The sequence below is a fragment of the Ovis canadensis genome, chromosome 2 (genome assembly GCF_042477335.2).
Source record: "Ovis canadensis isolate MfBH-ARS-UI-01 breed Bighorn chromosome 2, ARS-UI_OviCan_v2, whole genome shotgun sequence".
Lineage (NCBI taxonomy): Eukaryota > Metazoa > Chordata > Mammalia > Artiodactyla > Bovidae > Ovis > Ovis canadensis.
This window is the reverse complement of record NC_091246.1, coordinates 90,556,208-90,575,957: the sequence shown is the minus strand read 5'-3', so window position 1 is coordinate 90,575,957 and position 19,750 is coordinate 90,556,208. Positions and strand designations below refer to the sequence as shown.

The 19,750-nt window shown below is 43.9% G+C and overlaps 1 protein-coding gene and 1 pseudogene across 1 annotated transcript; both read right to left on the bottom strand.

Annotated features, from left to right (window-relative positions):
* Nucleotides 1-777: 777 nt before the first annotated feature.
* LOC138434606 (interferon omega-1-like) lies at nt 778-1,363 on the bottom strand (annotated as a pseudogene).
* An 8,400-nt stretch (nt 1,364-9,763) lies between these two features.
* LOC138434605 (interferon omega-1-like) lies at nt 9,764-10,324 on the bottom strand. Its single transcript, XM_069579415.1, has one exon. The coding sequence runs from the start codon at nt 10,322-10,324 to the stop codon at nt 9,764-9,766; it is 561 nt and encodes a 186-aa protein (XP_069435516.1).
* Between the last annotated feature and the right edge of the window lie 9,426 nt (nt 10,325-19,750).

Below are 19,750 nucleotides of genomic sequence, written 5' to 3'. Positions count from 1 at the left end.
ACATGAGTTTGGGTGGACTCTGGAAGTTGGTGATGGATAGGGAGGCCTGGCGTTCTGCAGTCCATGGGGTTGCAAAGAGTCAGAGACGACTGAGTGACTGAACTGAGCTGAACTGATGACCCAGTAACTGTCATAAATAATTAATTTCAGTTTACAAAATCCCTTTTTCTCTCATTTCTTTCAACCAAGGGTCTTCCCTTGTGGCTCAGACAGTAAAGAATCTGCCTGAAATGCAGATTCCAGTTTCCATCCTTGGTTGGGAAGGTCCCCTGGAAATGGCAACAGACTCCAGTAGTCTTGCCTGGAGAATCCCATGGACAGAGGAGCCTGGTGGGCTATAGTCTATGGGGTCCCAAAAGATTCGGACTTGACCTAGCAACTAAACATAAAACAGTAAAAAATTCAAGAAGTTCACCTTGGTAATATTTAATAAATAAAACAAATTACAAATGTAATGAAATAAAAATGTGACTGTATTTGTTAAATTTTAATACAATGTAAACAAAAATATTTTATATAGAAAAATAAATAGGAGGAGATCAAAGAATAAATATAACAAAATAAATAAGCAAACAAACATTAAAATCAGGGCAGTCTGCACTTCGGGACTGATGCACCTGCACCCAAGAAAATTTATATATCTTCAGTTACTACTGACAAAGTATTGGCTGAAGTAATTCAATCAATTTGGTGGGTAAAATAGAAATCAGAGTCTTCTGAAATGGCCACAGATGAGTGTGCAAAGATGATGGGGCATCTGAATCAGTGGGAGTCATGTCAAGGTGAGTTCACGTCTCCATCCATCATTCTTAGCCTTTCTTGCAAGCTAGTTGATGAAGACAAGGATCTCATGATTTCCACTCTGACGGTTTCCCAGGCACAGTCGCTGTATCCATTCTCTTGCAGGTAGAAATGGATGCCCTGGAAGTACCTCTTCACGGCCAGGGTGGGGTCCATCCTTCCCAGGGCAGAGTCTTCCTCTCCCATATCCTGCCCCAGGCAGGCATCCAGGTCGACAAGCTGGTCCAGGAGTCCATTGCGGAGCTGCTTCAGGAGGGTGGTGTTCCAGGCAGCAGAGGCGCGCTCTGTGTGGAAGAGGTTGAAGCTCTGCTGGAGCATCTCGTGGAGCACAGAGATGGCCTGGGCCTCCTGGAGCTGGCCGCCCTCCACCATCTCCTGGGGGAAAGCGAAGTCTTTTCTGTCCTGCAGACACAAGTGAGGGGAGAGTCTCGTCATTTCGCCCAGGAGCCTGAGGTTCTTCCTGCCAACCAGCACGTGGTTCTGAGACAGGTGACAGCCCAGGGATCCTCCTGGGCTGTAGCTGACCAGCACCAGGGCCATGAGCAGAGAGCACGAAGGCCATGGGGAAGATGCGGCTGCTGCTGGGCTGGCTGAGACGGTGTCTGGTGGAACCTTGAGGTAGGTTCTCTGATGCCAGGCTTTCTAAGCGAGGCTATTAAATAGGGAACATGGTAGTTTTCATTTTCTAGTCATTTCTATGCACTTTTACTTCCTTTTTTGATTTTCATTTATGTATTCTGAATATGGTCAAAGAAATTGTCATCAGTCTAAACTATTAATTTTATCTATTTCCCAATAACTTCAAATGTTCCCATCCAAATGGATATTTTTCAATCAAATGAGAAAGGTCTTTGTCAGACATCAGAAATGATGTATGTTTCTATGTACAAACATTACCACTCTTTCTCCTTCATGTGTAAATGTAGCTCTTCTCTGTTCCATGAACACATTTTTGGCCCTGATCCTAGGCTCAATTTCTGTTTCTTCCTTTACTTAGGAAGGCAGGCTCTGTATTTATCAGGGATTTACCAGGTCACTCTAGCAAATAAACTGTTTGAAACAAAGAATGGGTTTTCTTTAGTGTCTGATTTAGAGAAGAGGCTGATTATTATGAGTCCATGAGCTCCCTCATGTTTCTCTTCCTTCTAGCACACGTCCCTGCAGCTCCATGTGGTTGTGCTTCAGGGAACCACGAAGTCAGGACTATTACAGACATCACACTTGCGTTCCACCGTTTTCATACTGGAGACCTATTGTCCTTTGCTGGCCCAACCAATACTCCTACCAAGAATTCTGGTTCTTCTCAGATAAAATGGGTGGGGAGACTCTAATTCCAGGATAATTGATTGTATTTCCCCAGCAGCAGCTCACTCACACAGGAGAGATCACATGGAGCCACCCCCTGTCCTCTGGAGTGACAGAGTCCCCTTGCTCACCTGCTGGACTCCCTCCCTTAGGGCAGGCTTTTATTGGAAGCTTATGTCACGGAATCTAGTGAGTTACAGCTGTTCATTCAGGCAGTTGATCCCACCAGGCATCTCTGTTCCTCTGAGAATGCAGGGCAGTGAGACCCAGCCTACTTGATCAGGAGAAATAGTCTTCTTTCCTTGACTGTAATTTTTCATTTAAACTTTTTATATTCACTTTGTGACTTATCCGGGAGTTGGTGATGGACAGGGAGGCCTGGCACGCTGCAGTTCATGGGATTGCAAAGAGTCGGACACGACTGAGCGACTGAACTGAACTGAACTGACTGACTTATTGGACAAGATTTGTCTCATTGCTCCTGTTGCGGTTGTAATTGATGATGATGTGAGAACAACAAAGGGAAGTAAAGAAGCCACAGGGGCTGCATCTCTATGCCTTTCAAGACGTTAGTTCTTTTGTTTCTCTTTGCAACTTTTCTAGAAAGTAAAATTGCACATTTTTCTGTGTGGGCAATAGAAAACAAGGGTAAGTCTCAATGTCATGAATATGAAAGAAGGGAAGTGGTTTTCCCCTGACCCAGTGACGTGTTCTGAGTTAGCAAACTTCAGTGCAGCACAGCTGGGGACAAGTCTGAGGCAGAGGGAAACGATGAGGCCAATATGAACAACAGAAAGGCTGGGACAGGGCTGCTGCTTACAGAAGCTCAAAGAAGGACAAGTCCTTGATCTGTTGACTGCCGCCAGCTTTGTAAGACCAGCCACCTAATTTTTCTTTTCTTGAATCAGCATGTGGTCAGTATAAGGGGAGGAGGAAGAAGTCACACTCACCAGCTCACAAGAGACAGGCAATCAGAGCCCCAGTTGCTCGAACACTAATGCTCTCTGGCAGGGTTGACGAGACCAGCCTTGCTGATCATCTACGTAGGTGATAAATCCACCTGGGCAAAGAGAATACGCTTTGAAGTAACTAGAATGAAAGGGAATTAAATGATTCCAAAAGAGCCTGATCTTAGTCTAGCTAATAGTAACTATGCCGTTAAACACAATAACTGAATTTTATTGATTACTAACCGTCATGATCTCCCTAATATTCCAGCTCTCGGTACTATCACATTGATGGGTTGGGTTTCTGTGGCTTTTTAAAGAATTTTTAAAATATTTATTTCATATGTTTATTTGGCTGTGGCATGTCTTAGTCGATGTATGCTGGTTCTTGGATCTTGGTTGCTTCATGCAGGATCTTTACTTAAGCCATGGGAAGTCCTGCTTGCCAATCAGAATCTAGTTTCCTGGCGAGAGATCCAGCTCAGGCTCCCTGCTTTGGGAGCATGGAGTCCTGGCCCCTGGACCATCAGGGAAGTCAAGGGGGAGGGTTTCAATACATGAATTTGGGGAACACACACACATTCAGCCTGTAGCACGGTAGTAAGGAGAGACCAAGGTATTGTGTTTATGGCAAGGATTCATTAGGATATATTTCATTCTTGATATTAATGAGGAGTAAGAACACGTTCCCTGATGCTGCCCTCACTTTTTATGGCACCTCCATCCTGAATTGATTGCTAATTAAATGTTACAAGACTACCGTGGACATGATTACCAAGGACCTGCCAGAAAAATTTCACAGACTATCAGTGTTTATCAAAAACGACAGTGACAACAACTACAAACTCCTTAGCCTTTGTGAGGGACTCACGCAATACTTCCAGCATAGTTGAAACTGAGTTAATAGTTTTGTTTCGAAGAGCCTCCTGCTAAGACTTTATTGGAATAAAATAATCTAAGAATGAAATGGCAAATCCAGTTTTCAAATCCTTACATGTCAGATTCCAAACTGCTTATCTAGACTGTGACGCCTGCGCCCACTGCATGCACTGAGCGCTCACTTAATTTCCTAGTTTATTTCTAACACAAGATGCACCCTTGTTGTTTCATACCTCGATGTGACAAACCTTATTTCCATTAGTTCACATCTACCTCCAAATTCTAGATAAGCTGAGCAATTTACAACGTATCTGATTATTTTGTATAATAAGCAAAATGAAATTATCAACTGGTAGTTATTACTGACAGTCTAAATGTGACCGACAAAATAATAATTCTAATAATTATAAAACAATCATATTTAACTGTCCAAGATGATTCATATAGATTGTGGAATGAATCCTCACCATAAATTGGGGATACATGATGGACAAGATCCTTTGAGTTTTGACTCCAGCAGGAGATTGGGTTAGAAACATTTCAGTGAATCCTCTGTAGATAACACCAAGCTGATGGTTCTTGTGACTGTAATTAAAAAAAAATACTTAATGCTTTTGAGAGGGTAACAGACAGGAAAACTGGGGGTCCCCAAACAGAGGAAACAGGCTGCAAGTGTGAGACATTTTTGATCTCTTTACTCTTGCCTGGAAAATCCCATGGATGGAGGAGCCTGGAAGGCTGCAGTCCATGGGGTCGCTAAGTCGGACATGACTGAGCGACTTCACTTTCACTTTTCACTTTCATGCATTGGAGAAGGAAATGGCAACCCACTCCAGTACTCTTGCCTGGAAAATCCCATGGACAGAGAAGCCTGGTAGACTACAGTCCATGGGATCACAAAGACTCAGACATGACTGAGCGACTTCACTTCTCTATACAGATTTAAAAAGAGGTTTCTCTTAAAATTCTGTGTTGCCATAATGACACCTGGTTCCACCTGAACTTAACTTTTCCCAAACCTTGAGCTGACCAATGCATTTTTCTTATGGAAATGTTTTTCTTAAGCTGTTAATGTACTGTGTATTTACCCTAGACTCTGTGTTTAAGTCAGTTCCACCTAAAGGCTCAGAACTGACTTGACAAACCAGTATGTTATACTCATACCCTGTTCTCCTAATCTGTGTTAATGAAACTGTATATTTGTTTGGAAATCTGCCTTTCTTCAAGATTCACGTCCATCACTTTGTGGCCGGGGATGACTCACCTGGTGCCAATGTTGTCTCAATGCATGTTGTGGGTGAGGGGCCCGGTGCCCTTCTCTGAGTTTTGAGACATTTCCATTCTCTAATTAGCAGACTGCTAGCAGCTATATAACATCTGGCTGAAGACTAGCATGGGCACTCTTACTGCCCCCTTCTGATGTCTATGTCAGAAGCTTTCTCTATCTCTTTTATACTTTAATAAAACTTCATTACACAAAAGTGCTGAGCGATCAAGCCTCGTCACTGGCCCTGGATTGAATTCTCCTCCGGAGGCCAAGAATCCTGGTGTCTTTCCTGGTTCAGCAACAAACTTTTGCTTCCAAATTATATGAATTTGGCAAATGACAAAAAGAATAGAAGACGACCTATGCTAACGGGTGAAATGTGAGGGATGGAGCAGAGCCTCCCCATTGCCATCAGCAGGGAGACCAGGAGCGCAGAAATTCAGCACTTCACCTGGGCCTCTCTGAAGCAGTTCAGGTCCTGCTCTAAACTCCGGAGCCCTCCAAACTCCTTTTGCTGCGCCCCAGCGGCCGGGAGGGGGCGCCCGATCTCTCAGTAACTGACAGACCCGCACCGCCCACCCAGCGGGACCCGCCTGCAGGGCTGCCCCCTGGGGCATCAGATCCACGGAGAGAACTCGCGGGTGGCCGTGGGCAGGAGCCGCGACCGGAGCGAGGCGCCGCCGGGGCCCAGGGAGAGCTTGGGGCCGCGGGAACAGAGAGGAAACTTCCTTTTCGGGCCCCACGGCCCAGGCGAGCTTTGCGCCGCGTCGCTCAGAGCCTTTGATTTCTGCACCTCCAAAGTCTAGATAAGCTACCGTTGCGTCCATCCTCCCCTTCCTGGGAGAAGATTTTAGCCAGAGCGTTTCACACCGGTGCCCTTGAATGCCGCGATTGACGGCTGGAAATCACAGCATGCTGTGGTATGTTTTCAGATTCAGGGTTGTTTTGGAGTGAGTGGAAGTCGTTCAGTCGTGTCTGACTCTTTGCGACCCCATGGACTACACAGTCCATGGAATTCTCCAGGCCAGAATACTGAAGTGGGTAGCCTTTCCCTTCTCCAGGAGATCTTCCCAGTTCAGGGACTGAACCCAGGTCCCCTCATTGCGGGCAGATCTTGACCAGCCGAGCCACAAGGGAAGCCCTTGTTTATGGGGCAAAGGAGTAATTCAGGGAAAGGGGAAAGGTATCTACAATCTGGATGGGAATCTACTAGATATTGGGACCCTCCAGTGGGAAGACTTGGGGACAAAACTGAGACTTCAAAAGAAGCTCCTTAGTACAGGGAAAATTATTTCATTGAACATTAATAGAAATGGTTAATTTCTCCTGTCATGTTCATTGGTTGGAAAATGTTTTAAAATGTATGAGTCTTCAACTCACATCAAATTCAAATATTTTCTTTATGCCACAACAGTACTTTAAGTTCCTGGCTTTAATGGAAGCAAAATCATCAATAATGTTTTCAATATTACTTTTCTGTATCTCTCTCTTCATCTGAGCAAAAGCCATATTTGACAAACTTATGAACCAGTAACTATTTTGAATAGCTCATTTCAATTTACAAAATCCTTTTTTCCTCTCATTTCTTTTAACCAAAGGTCATCTATTAAGCATTTTTTTTTAGTCAGTTTTTCATTGGAGAGTTTCATGAACTTTTTCAAAATGTCTTCTCATGTGGATACGTTGTTTAAAAGTTGCAATTAAAATGCTTTTGATTTCAGCATAATGTGTACTCAGTAGACACCAACTGTGAAATAGGCAGTTGGATATATAATTCCAGCATGCGTCTTTGGAAGACATCATCATCAAGATAGATTTTTAAAGGCCTGAAAACTAGAGCAGGTCATGACCTAGTTCATCAGTTTGGACAGAAGACAGTTCTGGGCTTTGAACACAGGAAAACCACAAACTCCTTGGTCACAAATGAAATTCAGACTGGATACCAGCCAGATGGCAGGAGTGCAGTGTGAGTGTGCAGCCTGGGATCTGGTTGAGGACCTTGCAATCTGTGTGTCTTCTAGCTGGAGATCACGGAGTTTGAACGAAAATGATTCGTGAGCTCCTTTACCGGGGTAAAGAGACAGTGCAAGAGCAGTGGGTGCATTCTCTATGGATCAGAAATTCACAGAGGAAGCCTGCACTTCCAGTGGATATGATGGGGAAAGGCGGTCATCTGTTCTAGTGCAGTGGTCTTAAAACTAACGTCTCAGCTCCACAGCTCTTCTCCTCAACGCTACTCGGTGATGCTGGGGCTCTAGTTCCTTCCAGGACATTTCTCCTTTGCCTGCAGATTGTTTTTCTTTCCCATGCCAGTTCCAAGGGTGGACTAGAAGGCTGGAAGGAATTTTCTGTTTTCCTGACTGGAGTATGACTGATAACAACCACCATCAATTAGGAAAAGGACAACTAATGGTTGCTGCTAGATGCTATGTGTCACCAGTCAGATGGGCAAAAACTAAAAAAGATGATAAGACCCTGTTTTGGTCAAGGTGTGAGAACATATAAGAGCTTCTATGGTCTTGATATGGATTAATGTAGCCATTGTTATCATGGACAGTTGGCAGTATGCATGTGCAAGATTTATATGTTGACAAATAATATTGAGTTCATGCCCCTTATTCAGAGAAAGACTCTCACTAGGGTATGGCACCTGCATTCACTTGTAGCCGTCTCTCCTCTAAAGGCACTAATTTCTGAGAAGGAACAGCTCTAGGAGGTGACCCTGCCAGCACTTAGGGACTGGAGTCTTTATGGAAAACAACTAGGATCAAACCCAGGACAGCCCAGGGTTGGAGAGCAGAACCTCACACTACATGGCCCTTGCTCTTTTCTTCCTGCCTGTGCCTTGCTGCTGAAAGACGGAAACCCAGCAGAGGGTTGAGAAGGTGCTTATAGAAATAGGTTAAAAAGTAGTACAGGACTACTCATACTAAAGAACAAGAAGCATTATTAATGAGTAATGTGTGTGATTCTCTGCAGTCCTAGGAGATCTCTCTGATTTCCCTATTATTCATTTTTATAGTAGATCAAAGCATTTTCTACTAATCCTTCTTTCTCAAAGAATTTCTATGACTTCCTAGAATGCTTCTAGAAGTCTGAAACACAGAAATTGGAATTGTCTCCAGCATTGAGCACAGAAGAGTTCACAAACTAAATTGTGAAACTAGCACCCAAGTTAAATATTTTTACCAAGGACCCAGCATCTTTCCAGTGTTGCCTTTCAGTCACTGCCTCAGGCCAGCTGTCCTGTCTGTTCCCCATGGGCAGCTACTCTGGGACCCACTGTCCTGATCATTTCTGCCAGGCACACTGTTATGCTTCTTGTAATATGGGCCCATTGATCCTAACAGTAACCCTGTGAAAAACTACTGTTATTTTCCACATGTTAAAAAAGAGGATCAGGACAGCATGCGTGCCTGCGTGCATGCTAGGTTGGTGCAGAGGTGTCCAACTCCTGTGACACATGGACAGTAGCCCACCAGGCTCCTCTGTCCATGGGATTTTCAAGAAAGAATACTGGAGGGGGTTGCCATATCCATCTCCTTAGTGTTTGTGATATTTTTCAGGGTCACACTGCTGTTAAATAGCAGAGCTGCATTCAAAGGTTTTGAAACTTCTAGAACTCTCCCTTCACTTGTGCTCTCTTCCAGTGATTTTCACTCAGAGAAACTTTGAAGCCAGAAACCATCACAGAACAGAGCTCCTGTGTTGGAGGCAGTGAAAATATAGTGTAAGGGAGTGGATTGTTCAGTAAAGCAGGAGAGTAACAGGTGTCAGGCTCAGCCACTCAGCACCACATGTTGGCAACTTTTCTGGACGAGATGAGTCTTACCCCAGATACTGACACCAACAGTTCTTTGCTGACTGGCTATAAATTAGTTTATCTGTGACTTCAGGACTAATCATTTCCCACAGTTTCAGAACTCCTTTCTACCTTTTTTCTTCTTGGAGGGGTGGAATGGAGGGCTGCACTCCGTAGCTTGCAGAATCCATGGTCCCTGAGCTTCCTATACTGGAAGCGTGGAGTCGAAACCACTGGACTGCCAGGGAATTCCAGTAATTCCACCTTTTGACAATCAAGTGCTGAGAAGTAGTAGAACCATTCCATAGTATAAATGAACAAATGCTATTCCACAATAGGTTTATGTAGACAAAATAAAGATTTAGGTCTTCAGAATGAAGAAACAAGTTTTCCCTCATAAGAATTTAATAAAAACAAATTAGAAGATTAAGGAAATGAACATGTTTTCTAAATTTTATTACAATGTAAACAAAAAGTTTAAATGAAAATATAAATATGATGAGATAAACTAATAAATGAAAATATGTACATAAAGAAACATATAAATAACATCAGGGCAGTCATCGCTATGCACAGATTCCCGTGCAGCTGAATACTTTTTATACCTACTTGCTTATTACTACTGAGAAAGAATTTATTGATTTATTCAATAAATATTTTGGCTAAAGCAGAATTCAGAGTCTCTTAAATGACCACAGTTGGGAGTGATGTGGCGTCTTAGTCAGTGAGAGTCATGTCAAGGTGAGTTCAGGTCTCCATCCATCATCTTAACCTTTCTTGCAAGTTGGTTAATGAAGAGAAGGATCTCAGGATTTCCAGTCTGGCGATTTCCCAGGCACAGTCGCTGTATCCCTTCTCTTGCAGGTAGACATGGATGCCCTGGAAGTACCTCTTCACGGCCAGGGTGGGGCCCATCCTTCCCAGGGCAGAGTCTTCCTCTCCCATCACCTGCCCCAGGCAGGCGTCCAGGTCATCCAGCTGCTGATGGAGTCCAGTGCGGAGCTGCTCCAGGAGGGTGGTGTTCCAGGCAGCAGAGGCGCGCTCTGTGTGGAAGAGGTTGAAGCTCTGCTGGAGCATCTTGTGGAGCACAGAGATGGCCTGGGCCTCCTGGAGCTGGCCGCCCTCCACCATCTCCTGGGGAAAAGCGAAGTCTTTTCTGTCCTGCAGGCAGAAGCGAGGGGAGAGTCTTCTCATTTGGCCCAGGAGCCTGAGGTTCTTCCTGCCAATGAGAACATGGTTCTGAGACAGGTCACAGCCCAGGGATCCTCCCGAGCCATAACTGACCAGCACCAGGGCCATGAGTAGAGAGAGCACGAAGGCCATGGGGAAGATGTCGCTGCTGCTGGGCTGGCTGAGACGGCGTCTGGGTGAAACTTGAGGTAGGTTCTCTGATGCCATGCTTTCTAAGCGAGGCCATTAAATAGGGAACATGGTAATTTTCATTTTCTAGTCATTTCTATACACTTTTCCTTCCTAATTTGGTTTTCTGTTATGTATTGTGAATATGGTCATAGAAATTGTCATCTATTTAAACTATTAATTTTACCTTTCCCAGTAACTTCAGATGTGCTTATCCAAATGGATATTCATCATCAGATGAGAAAGGTCTTTGTCTTATGTTAGAATTGAAGTGCATTTGTGATTACACACATCATTGCTCCCTGTTTCTCAGGCATAAATGTTCCTTCCTCTTTTCCGGGAACACACCTGTAGCCCTCATCTTGGGCTCCGTTTCCCCTCTCACTCTGCCTGGGAAGCCAGGCCCCTCAGCCCTATGGTTTCCATATTTATTTAGGGATTTAGCAGATCACTGTGGCTCCTGATCTCACTGAAACGAAGGATGGGTTTTCCTTAGTGTTTGATATAAAGAGCAGGCTGATTATTATCAGTCCATGAGCTCACCCCACGTTTTTCTTCCTTCTAGAACACGTTCCTGCAGGTCCATGTGGCTGTGTTTTAGGGAACCACAAGGTCAGGGCCATTACAGACATCACCCTTTCTTTCCACCATTTTCTTGCTGGAGACCTGTCGTCCTCCACAGACTGGGCCAATACCCCCACCAGAATCCTGGTTCTTCTCAGGGAACATGGGTGAGGAGACTCTACATCCAGGATAATTGTATTTTCCCAGCAGCACCTCACTCACAAGGGAGAGATCACATGGAGCCACCCCTGTCCTCTGCAGTGACAGAGTCCCCCTTCCTCACCTGCTGGACTCTCTCCTTCCCTGAGAGCACGCTCACCACATCCTGTGGACTCGAAAATCTCCTTTCTGTGGAGGGCTTATTGACTGGTTGGGAAAATAAATCGTCTTCCCGAAACCCCAACCTCTCCCCTGGAGTTTTTGTGTGAAGGACCCTAGTGCTCAGTGGTGACCTCTTCTTCTCCTGACCCGTGTCCCCAGGACTCTAAAGTGTCAGCAGTGCTCAGATGCTGAGGGCAGAAGTGTGTTTGTGCAAGTTAGTGGAGGAGTTTCCAACTGCAAATGTTTTCCTTTTAGTAGATAAATAATATTGACTTTGCCAGGTATAGGTTTTATTATTCAACACTTTTACTTAAACTCTTCAACACTTGTTCTGCTCAGAGTTTCTGAGCTGGAGGAAGGAGATTCAGTGATGGGGTTGTCTCTTTTTGGAAGCTTATGTCTCAGAATCTAATGAGATTCGGTCATTGATTCAGGCAGTTGATTCTACTGGGCATCTCTGTTCCTCTGTTTCTGTCTCCTCTGAGATTGCAGGGCAGTGAGATCCGGGGCACTAGATCACAAGAAATAGCCTTCTTTCCTTTACTCGAGTGTAATTTTTCATTTAAACATTTTATATACACACTTAGTGACTTATTGGACAATGTTGGTATTCCTGCCTCTGCTCTGGTTCTATTTCATGATGAGGTGAGAACAAGAAAGGGAAGTAAAGAAGCCAGAGAGGCTGCATCTCTTTCACTTTCAAGACGTTAGATTTCTTTTTTGTTTCTCTTTGCAACTTTCCTAGAAAGTAAACTTCCACAGTTGTTTTGTGGGCAAGAAGAAAACAAGGGTAAGCCTCAATGTCCTGAGTATGAAAGAAGGGAAGGGGTTTTCCCCTGAGGTAATGATGTATTATTCTGAGTTAGCAAACTGCAGTGCAGCACAGCTGGGGAGCAGGCTGTGGCAGAGGGGAAGGATGAGGCCAACATGAACAACAGAAAGACTGGGACAGGGCTGCTTCTTACAGAAGCTCAATGAAGGCCAAGTCCTGAGTCAGTTGCCTGCCCTCAGCTTTGTAAGACCAGCTAGCTGATTTTCCTTTTCTTTAATCCACATGTCATCAGTATAAGCGGAGAAGGAAGAGAGACGGGCACTCAGAACCCCATTTGCTAGAACATAAACCCTTTCTGGCAGGGTTTAGGAGACCAGCCTTGCCTAGCATCTGTGTAGTTGATAAATCCATTCGGGTAATGAGAAGATGCTTCAGAAAAACTAGAATGACAGGGAATGAAATGATTCCAAAAGATCCTGATCTTAATCTGGGTAACAGTAAAATTATGATATTAAAAGTAATAGCTAATTTTATTGATTACTAAAATTAAAAGACGCTTACTCCTTGGAAGGAAAGTTATGAGCAACCTAGATAGCATATTCAAAAGCACAGACATGACTTTGTCAACAAACGTCGGTCTAGTCAAGGCTATGGTTTTTCCAGTAGTCATGTATGGATGTGAGAGTTGGACTGTGAAGACAGCTGAGCGCCGAAGAATTGATACTTTTGGACTGTGGTGTTGGAGAAGACTCTTGTGAGTCCCATGGCCTTCAAGGAGATCCAACCAGTCCATTCTAAAGGAGATCATTCCTGGGTGTTCTTTGGAAGGAATGATGCTAAAGCTGAAACTCCAGTACTTTGGCCACCTCATGGGAAGAGTTGACCAATTGGAAAAGACTCTGATGCTGGGAGGGATTGGGGGCAGGAGGAGAAGGGGACGACAGAGGATGAGATGGCTGGATGGCATCACCGAGTCGATGGACATGAGTTTGAGTGAACTCCGGGAGTTGGTGATGGAAAGGGAGGCCTGGCGTGCTGCAGTTCATTGGGTCGCAAAGAGTCGGACACGACTGAGAGACTGAACTGAACTGAGCTGTACCCTAACAATCTCCCTAATATTCCAGTTTGTGATAGGATCATATTGATGGGTTGGGTTTCTGTGGGTTTTTAGTAATTTTTAAAAATATTTATTTTATGTGCTTATTTGGCTGGGCCATGTCTTATTTGAAGCATGCTGGATCTTGGATCTTCCTTGCTTCATGCAGGATTTTTACTTGGGCCATGGGAAGTCTGGCTTGCCACATGCAGGATCTAGTTCCCTGACCAGAGATCCAACTCAGGCTCCCTGCTGCGGGAGCATGGAGTCCTGGCCACTGGACCATCAGGGAGTCTCGAGGGGGAGGGTTTCGATATATGAATTTGGGGAACACACACACATTCAGTCTGTGACATGGTAATAAGAAGATACCAATGTATTGTGTCTATGGCAAGGATTCCTTAGGATCTATTTCATTCTTGGTATTTATTTGAGGAGAAAGAACACATTCCCTGATGCTACCCTCACTTTTTATGGCATATCCATCCTGGATTGTTTGCTCATTAAATGTTATAAATGTTATACTGTGAACCTAATTACCAAGGACCTACCAGGCTTCCCTGGTGGCTCAGATGGTAAAGAATCCGCCTGCAATGCAGGAGACCAGGGTTCAATCCCTGAGTTGGGAAGATTCCCTGGAGAAGGAAATGGTAACCCACTCCAGTATTCTTGCTTGGAGAATTCCATGGGCAGAGGAGCCTGACAGGCTACAGTTCACGGGGTCACCAAATGTCAGACTCGACTGAGCCACTAACACTTTCACCAGACAAATTCCCCAGACACTCAGTGTTCATCAAAAATGACAGTGACAACAGCTACAAATTCCTCAGCCTCTGAAGGGACTCACTTAATCCTTCCAACATAGTGAAATGAGTTAATATTCTCCTTTCCAAGAGCCCCCTGCTAAGACTTTATGTGAATGAACTAATCTAATAATGAAGGTCAGATTCCACACTCCCATCCACAGCATAAACACCTGAGCCCACTGCATGTCCTGAACTCTCACTTATTTCCCTCTTTTGCTTCTAACACAAGCTGTCCCTTTGTTGTTTCATACCTCAGTGTTACAAATCTCTTATTTCCATTAATGTCTCCCTCCAAATTCTCGATAAGCTGAGCGATTTACAAAGTATCCTGATTATTTTGTATAAGAAGCAAACTGAAATTATCAAGTGGTAGTTATTACTGAGAGTCTAACTGTGCTTGACAAAATTAATAATTCTAATAAGTATAAAATAATCGCATTTAACTGTCCAAGATGACTCATAGATTGTTAAGTGATCCTCACCATAAAATTGAGATACATGATGGACAAGATCCTTGAGAGTGATGACCCCTGCTCAGATTAGATTACAAACAATTCAGTGAATCCTCTGTAGAAAACTCCAAGCTGACGGTACTTGTGGCTCTAGGTAAAGCATACTTGCTGCTACCAAATTACCTGAATACGGGAAATGACTGGAAGAATAGAAGACGACGTCCGGACAGAAATCTGCCTGATACTGTGACCCTCCAGTGGGAAGGAAGACTTGGGGACAAGACTGAGACTTAAAGGCGTCCCAAGGGAAAAGAAAATTATTTCAATCACTATTAATATAAAAGGTAAATTTCTCCTGTAATGTTAATTGTCTGAAAAATCTTTTAAATATATACGTCTTAAACTCACATCAAGTTGAAATATTTTCCTTATGCCACAACAGTACTTGTAAGTTGCTGGCTTTAATGGACGCAAAATCATCAGTAATGTTTTCAAAATTGCTACTTCGTATATATCTCTCTTCACTGAGGGAATGCCATATTTGACAAATTATGACCCGGTCAGTTCAGTTCAGTTCAGTTCAGTTGCTCAGTTGTGTCTGACTCTTTGCGACCCCATGAATTGCAGCACTCCAGGCCTCCCTGTCCATCACCAACTCCCGGAGTTCACTCAAACTCACGTCCATCGAGTCAGTAATGCCATCCAGCCATCTCATCCTCTGTTGTCCCCTTCTCCTCCTGCCCCCAATCCCTCCCAGCATCAGAGTCTTTTCCAGTGGGTCAACTCTTCCCATGAGGTGGCCAAAGTACTGGAGCATTTAGCATCATTCCTTCCAAAGAACACCCAGGGCTGATCTCCTTTAGATGGACTGGTTGGATCTCCTTGCAGTCCATGGGATTCTCAAGAGTCTTCTCCAGCACCACAGTTCAAAATAATCAATTCTCCAGCACTCAGGTTTGTTCACAGTCCAGCTCTCACATCCATACATGACAACTGGAAAAACCATAGCCTTGACTAGACGGATCTTTGTTGGCAAAGTAATGTCTCTGCTTTTGAATATGCCATCTAGGTTGGTCATAACTTTCCTTCCGAGGAGTAAGCATCTTTTAATTTCATGGCTGCATTCACAATCTGCAGTGATTTTGGAGCCCAAAAATGTAAAGTCTGACACTCTTTCCACTGTTTCCCCATCTATTTCCCAGGAAGTGATGTGACCAGAGGCCATGATCTTCGTTTTCTGAATGTTGAGATTTAAGCCAACTTTTTCACTCTCCTCTTTCACTTTCATCAATAGGCTTTTTAGTTCCTCTTCACTTTCTGCCATAAGGGTGGTGTCATCTGCATATCTGAGGTTATTGATATTTCTCTCAAATAACAAATCTCAACTAACAAATTCCTTTTTCCTCTCATGTCTTTTCATCAGGAATCATCTATTAAACATCCATTTTTTTATGTAGTCAGTTTTTTATTGGAGAGTTTCATTAACTTTTTTGAAATGTCAAATCATATGGATTAGTTGCTTAAACACGTGCAATCAAAATGCTTTTGATTTCAGCATAATGTGTGGTCAGTAGGTATCAGCTGTGAAATAGGCAGTTGGGGATATGATTCCAGCATGCATCTTTGAAAGGCATCACCATCAAGACAGATTTTTAAAGCCCTGAAAACTAGAGCAGGTCATGACCTAGTTCATGAGTTTGACCGGAAAACAGTTCTGGGCCCTGAACACAGGAAAACTACAAGTGTCTTTGTCAGAAATGAAACTCAGACTGGATTCCAGCCAGATGGCAGGAGTGCAGGGTGAGTGTGGAGCCTGGGATCTGCTTGAGGACATTGCAATCTGTGTGTTTCTAGCTGGAGATCACGGAGTTTGAACAAAAATGAACTATGAACTCCTTGGCTATTTCAGGTCCTGAAAGATGAATCTGTGAAAGTGCTGCACTCAATATGCCAGCAAATTGGGAAAACTCAGCAGTGGCCACAGGACTGAAAAGGTCAGTTTTCATTCTAATCCCAAAGAAAGGCAATGCCAAAGAAATCTCAAACTACCAAACAGTTTTACTCATCTCACACGCTAGTAAAGTAATACTCAAAATTCTCTAATCCGGGCTTCAACAATATGTGAACTGTGAACTTCCTGATGTTCAAGCTGGTTTTAGAAAAGGCAGAGGAACCAGAGATCAAATTGCCAACATCCGCTGGATCATCGAAAAAGCAAGAGAATTCCAGAAAAACATCTATTTCTGTTTTATTGACTATGCCAAAGCCCTTGACTGTGTGGATCACAATAAACTGTGGAAAATTCTGAGAGAGATTGGAATACCAGACCACCTGACCTGCCTCTTGAGAAATCTGTATGCAGGTCAGGAAGAACAGTTAGAACTGGACATGGAACAAGAGACTGGTTCCAAATAGGAAAAGGAGTACGTCAAGGCTCTATGTATATTGTCACCCTTCTTATTTAACTTATATGCAGAGTTTCATCATGAGAAACGCTGGACTGGAAGAAACACAAGCTGGAATCAAGATTGCCAGGAGAAATATCAATAACCTCAGGTATGCATGACACCACCCTTATGGCAGAAAGTGAAGAGGAACTAAAAAGCCTCTTGATGAAAGTGAACGAGGAGAGTGAAAAAGTTGGCTTAAAGCTCAACATTCAGAAAATGAAGATGATGGCATCCAGTCCCATCACTTCATGGGAAATAGATGGGGAAACAGTAGAAACAGTGTCAGACTTTATTTTTGGGGGGCTCCAAAATCACTGCAGATGGTGACTGCAACCATGAAATTAAAAGACACTTACTCCTTGGAAGGAAAGTTATGAGCAACCTAGATAGCATATTCAAAAGCGGAGACATTGCTTTGCCGACTAGGTCCGTCTAGTCAAGGCTATGGTTTTTCCTGTGGTCATGTATGGATGTGAAAGTTGGACTGTGAAGAAGGCTGAGCACCAAAAAATTGATGCTTTTGAACTGTGGTATTGGAGAAGACTCTTGAGAGTCCCTTGGACTGCAAGGAGATCCAACCAGTCCATTCTGAAGGACATCAGCTCTGGGATTTCTTTGGAAGGAAAAATGCTAAAGTGAAACTCCAGTACTTTGGCCACCTCATGTGAAGGGGTGACTCACTGGCAAAGACTCTGATGCTGGGAGGGATTGGGGGCAGGAGGAGAAGGGGACGACAGAGGATGAGATGGCTGGATGGCATCACTGACTCAATGGAAGTGAGTCTGTGTGAACTCTGGGATTTGGTGATGGACAGGGAGGCCTGGCGTGCTGCTATTCATGGGGTCGCAGAGAATCAGACACGACTGAGCGACTGAACTAAACTGAACTGAACTTACCTGGGTAAAGTGACAATGCAAGAGCAGAGGGTTCATTGCCTATGGATCAGAAATTCACAGAAGAAACCTGCATTTCCAGTGGATATGAGAGAGAAAGGCTGTCACCTCCTCTAGCGTCCTGGTCTTAAAATGAAAGTCTCAACTCCACAGCTCTTCTCAGCTCTACTCTGGGATGCTGGGGCTCCAGTTGTTTTCAGTACATTTCTCCTTTGCCTGCAGATTGCTTTTCTTTCAGAGTTCTCTGAACCAATTCCAAGAGATGGACGAGAAGGCTGGAGTATGACTGATGACAACCACCATCAATTAGGAAAAGGAAAACTAATGATTGCTGCTAGATGCTCTGTGTCACCAGTCAGATTGGCAAAAACTATAAAGGATGATAAGATCCTGTTTTGGTCAATATGTTAGAACATATAGGGACTTATATGGTCTTGAATATAGATTAATGTAGCCATTGTTATCATGGACAGCTGGCAGTATGCATGTGCAAGGTTTATGTGTTTTGACCAATAATATTGACTTCGTGGCCCCTTGTTCAGAGAAAGACTCTCGCTTCCGTTATAAGACACCTGCATACACTTGTAGCAGTCTCTCCTCAAAGGCACTGATTTCTGAGAAGGACCGACTCTAGGAGGTGACCCTGCCAGCACTTAGGGACTGAAGTCTTTATGGAAAACGACGAGGATCAAACCCAGGACAGCCCAGGACTGTAGAGCAGAACCTCACACTGCATGGCCCTTGCTCTTTTCTTCCTGCCTCTGCCTTGCTGCTGAAAGATGGAAACCCAACAGAAAGTTGATTAGGTGATTTTAGAAATGTCTTCAAGAAGTAGTAGAGTAGTACTCACACTAAAGAAGCAAGAAACATGATTAAGGAGTAATGTGTGTGATTTTCTGCATTCATGGGAATGCAGAAATCTCTATGATTTCCCTATTATTCATTTTTACGGTAGATCAAAGCATTTTCTACTAATCCTTCTTTCTCAAAGAATTTCTATGACTTCCTAAGAATACTTCTAGAAGTCTGAAACACAGAAATTGGAATTGTCTTCAGCATTGAGCACAGGAGAGTTCACACACTGAATATCCTGTGAAACTAGCCCCCAAGTTAAATATTTTTACCAAAGACCTAGTATCTTTCCGGTATTGCCTTTCAGTCACTGCCTCAGGCCTGCTGACCAGTCTGCTCCCTGTGGGCAGCTACTCTGGGACTCTCACTGTCCTAATTATTTGTGCCAAGCATACGTTTTTGCTTCTTGTAATATGGACTTATTGATCCAAACAGTAGTCCCATGAAAAACTACTGTTATTTTGCCCATATTTGAGAAGAAGATCAAGACAGAATGCATGCCTGCATGCATGCTAAGTTGGTTCAGACAGGTCCAGCTCCTGTGACCCATGGACTGTAGCCCACCAGGCTCCTCTGTCCATGGGATTGTCAAGAAAGAATACTGGAGGGGGTTGCCATATCCATCTCCTTAGTGTTTGTGATATTTTTCAGGGTCACACTGCTGTTAAATAGCAGAGCTGCATTCAAAGGTTTTGAAACTTCTAGAACTCTCCTTTCACTTGTGCTCTCTTCCAGTGATTTCCACTCAGAGAAACTTTGAAGCCAGAAACCATCACAGAACAGAGCTCCTGTGTTGGAGGCAGTGAAGATACAGTGTAAGGGAGTGGATTGTTCAGTAAAGCAGGACCGAGGAGAAGGCGAGAGGAAGAGTAACAGGTGTCAGGCTCAGCCAGTCAGCACCACATGTTCGCAGCTTCCCTGGAGGCCGGGAGTCCTCCCCCCACATACTGACACCAACCATTCTCTGTTGATTGGGTATAAACTAGTTATACTTGTGACTTCAGAACTACTCATCTACCACCATTTCAGAGACTCCTTTCTACCTGTTTCTTTTGGGTGGAGGGGGCTGCACTGCACAGCTTGCAGGATCTTAGTTCCCTGACCAGGTATCCATGGCACCTGAGCATCTCACACTGGAAGCATGGAGTCCATTCTACTGGACTGCCAGGGATCCAGAAATTCTA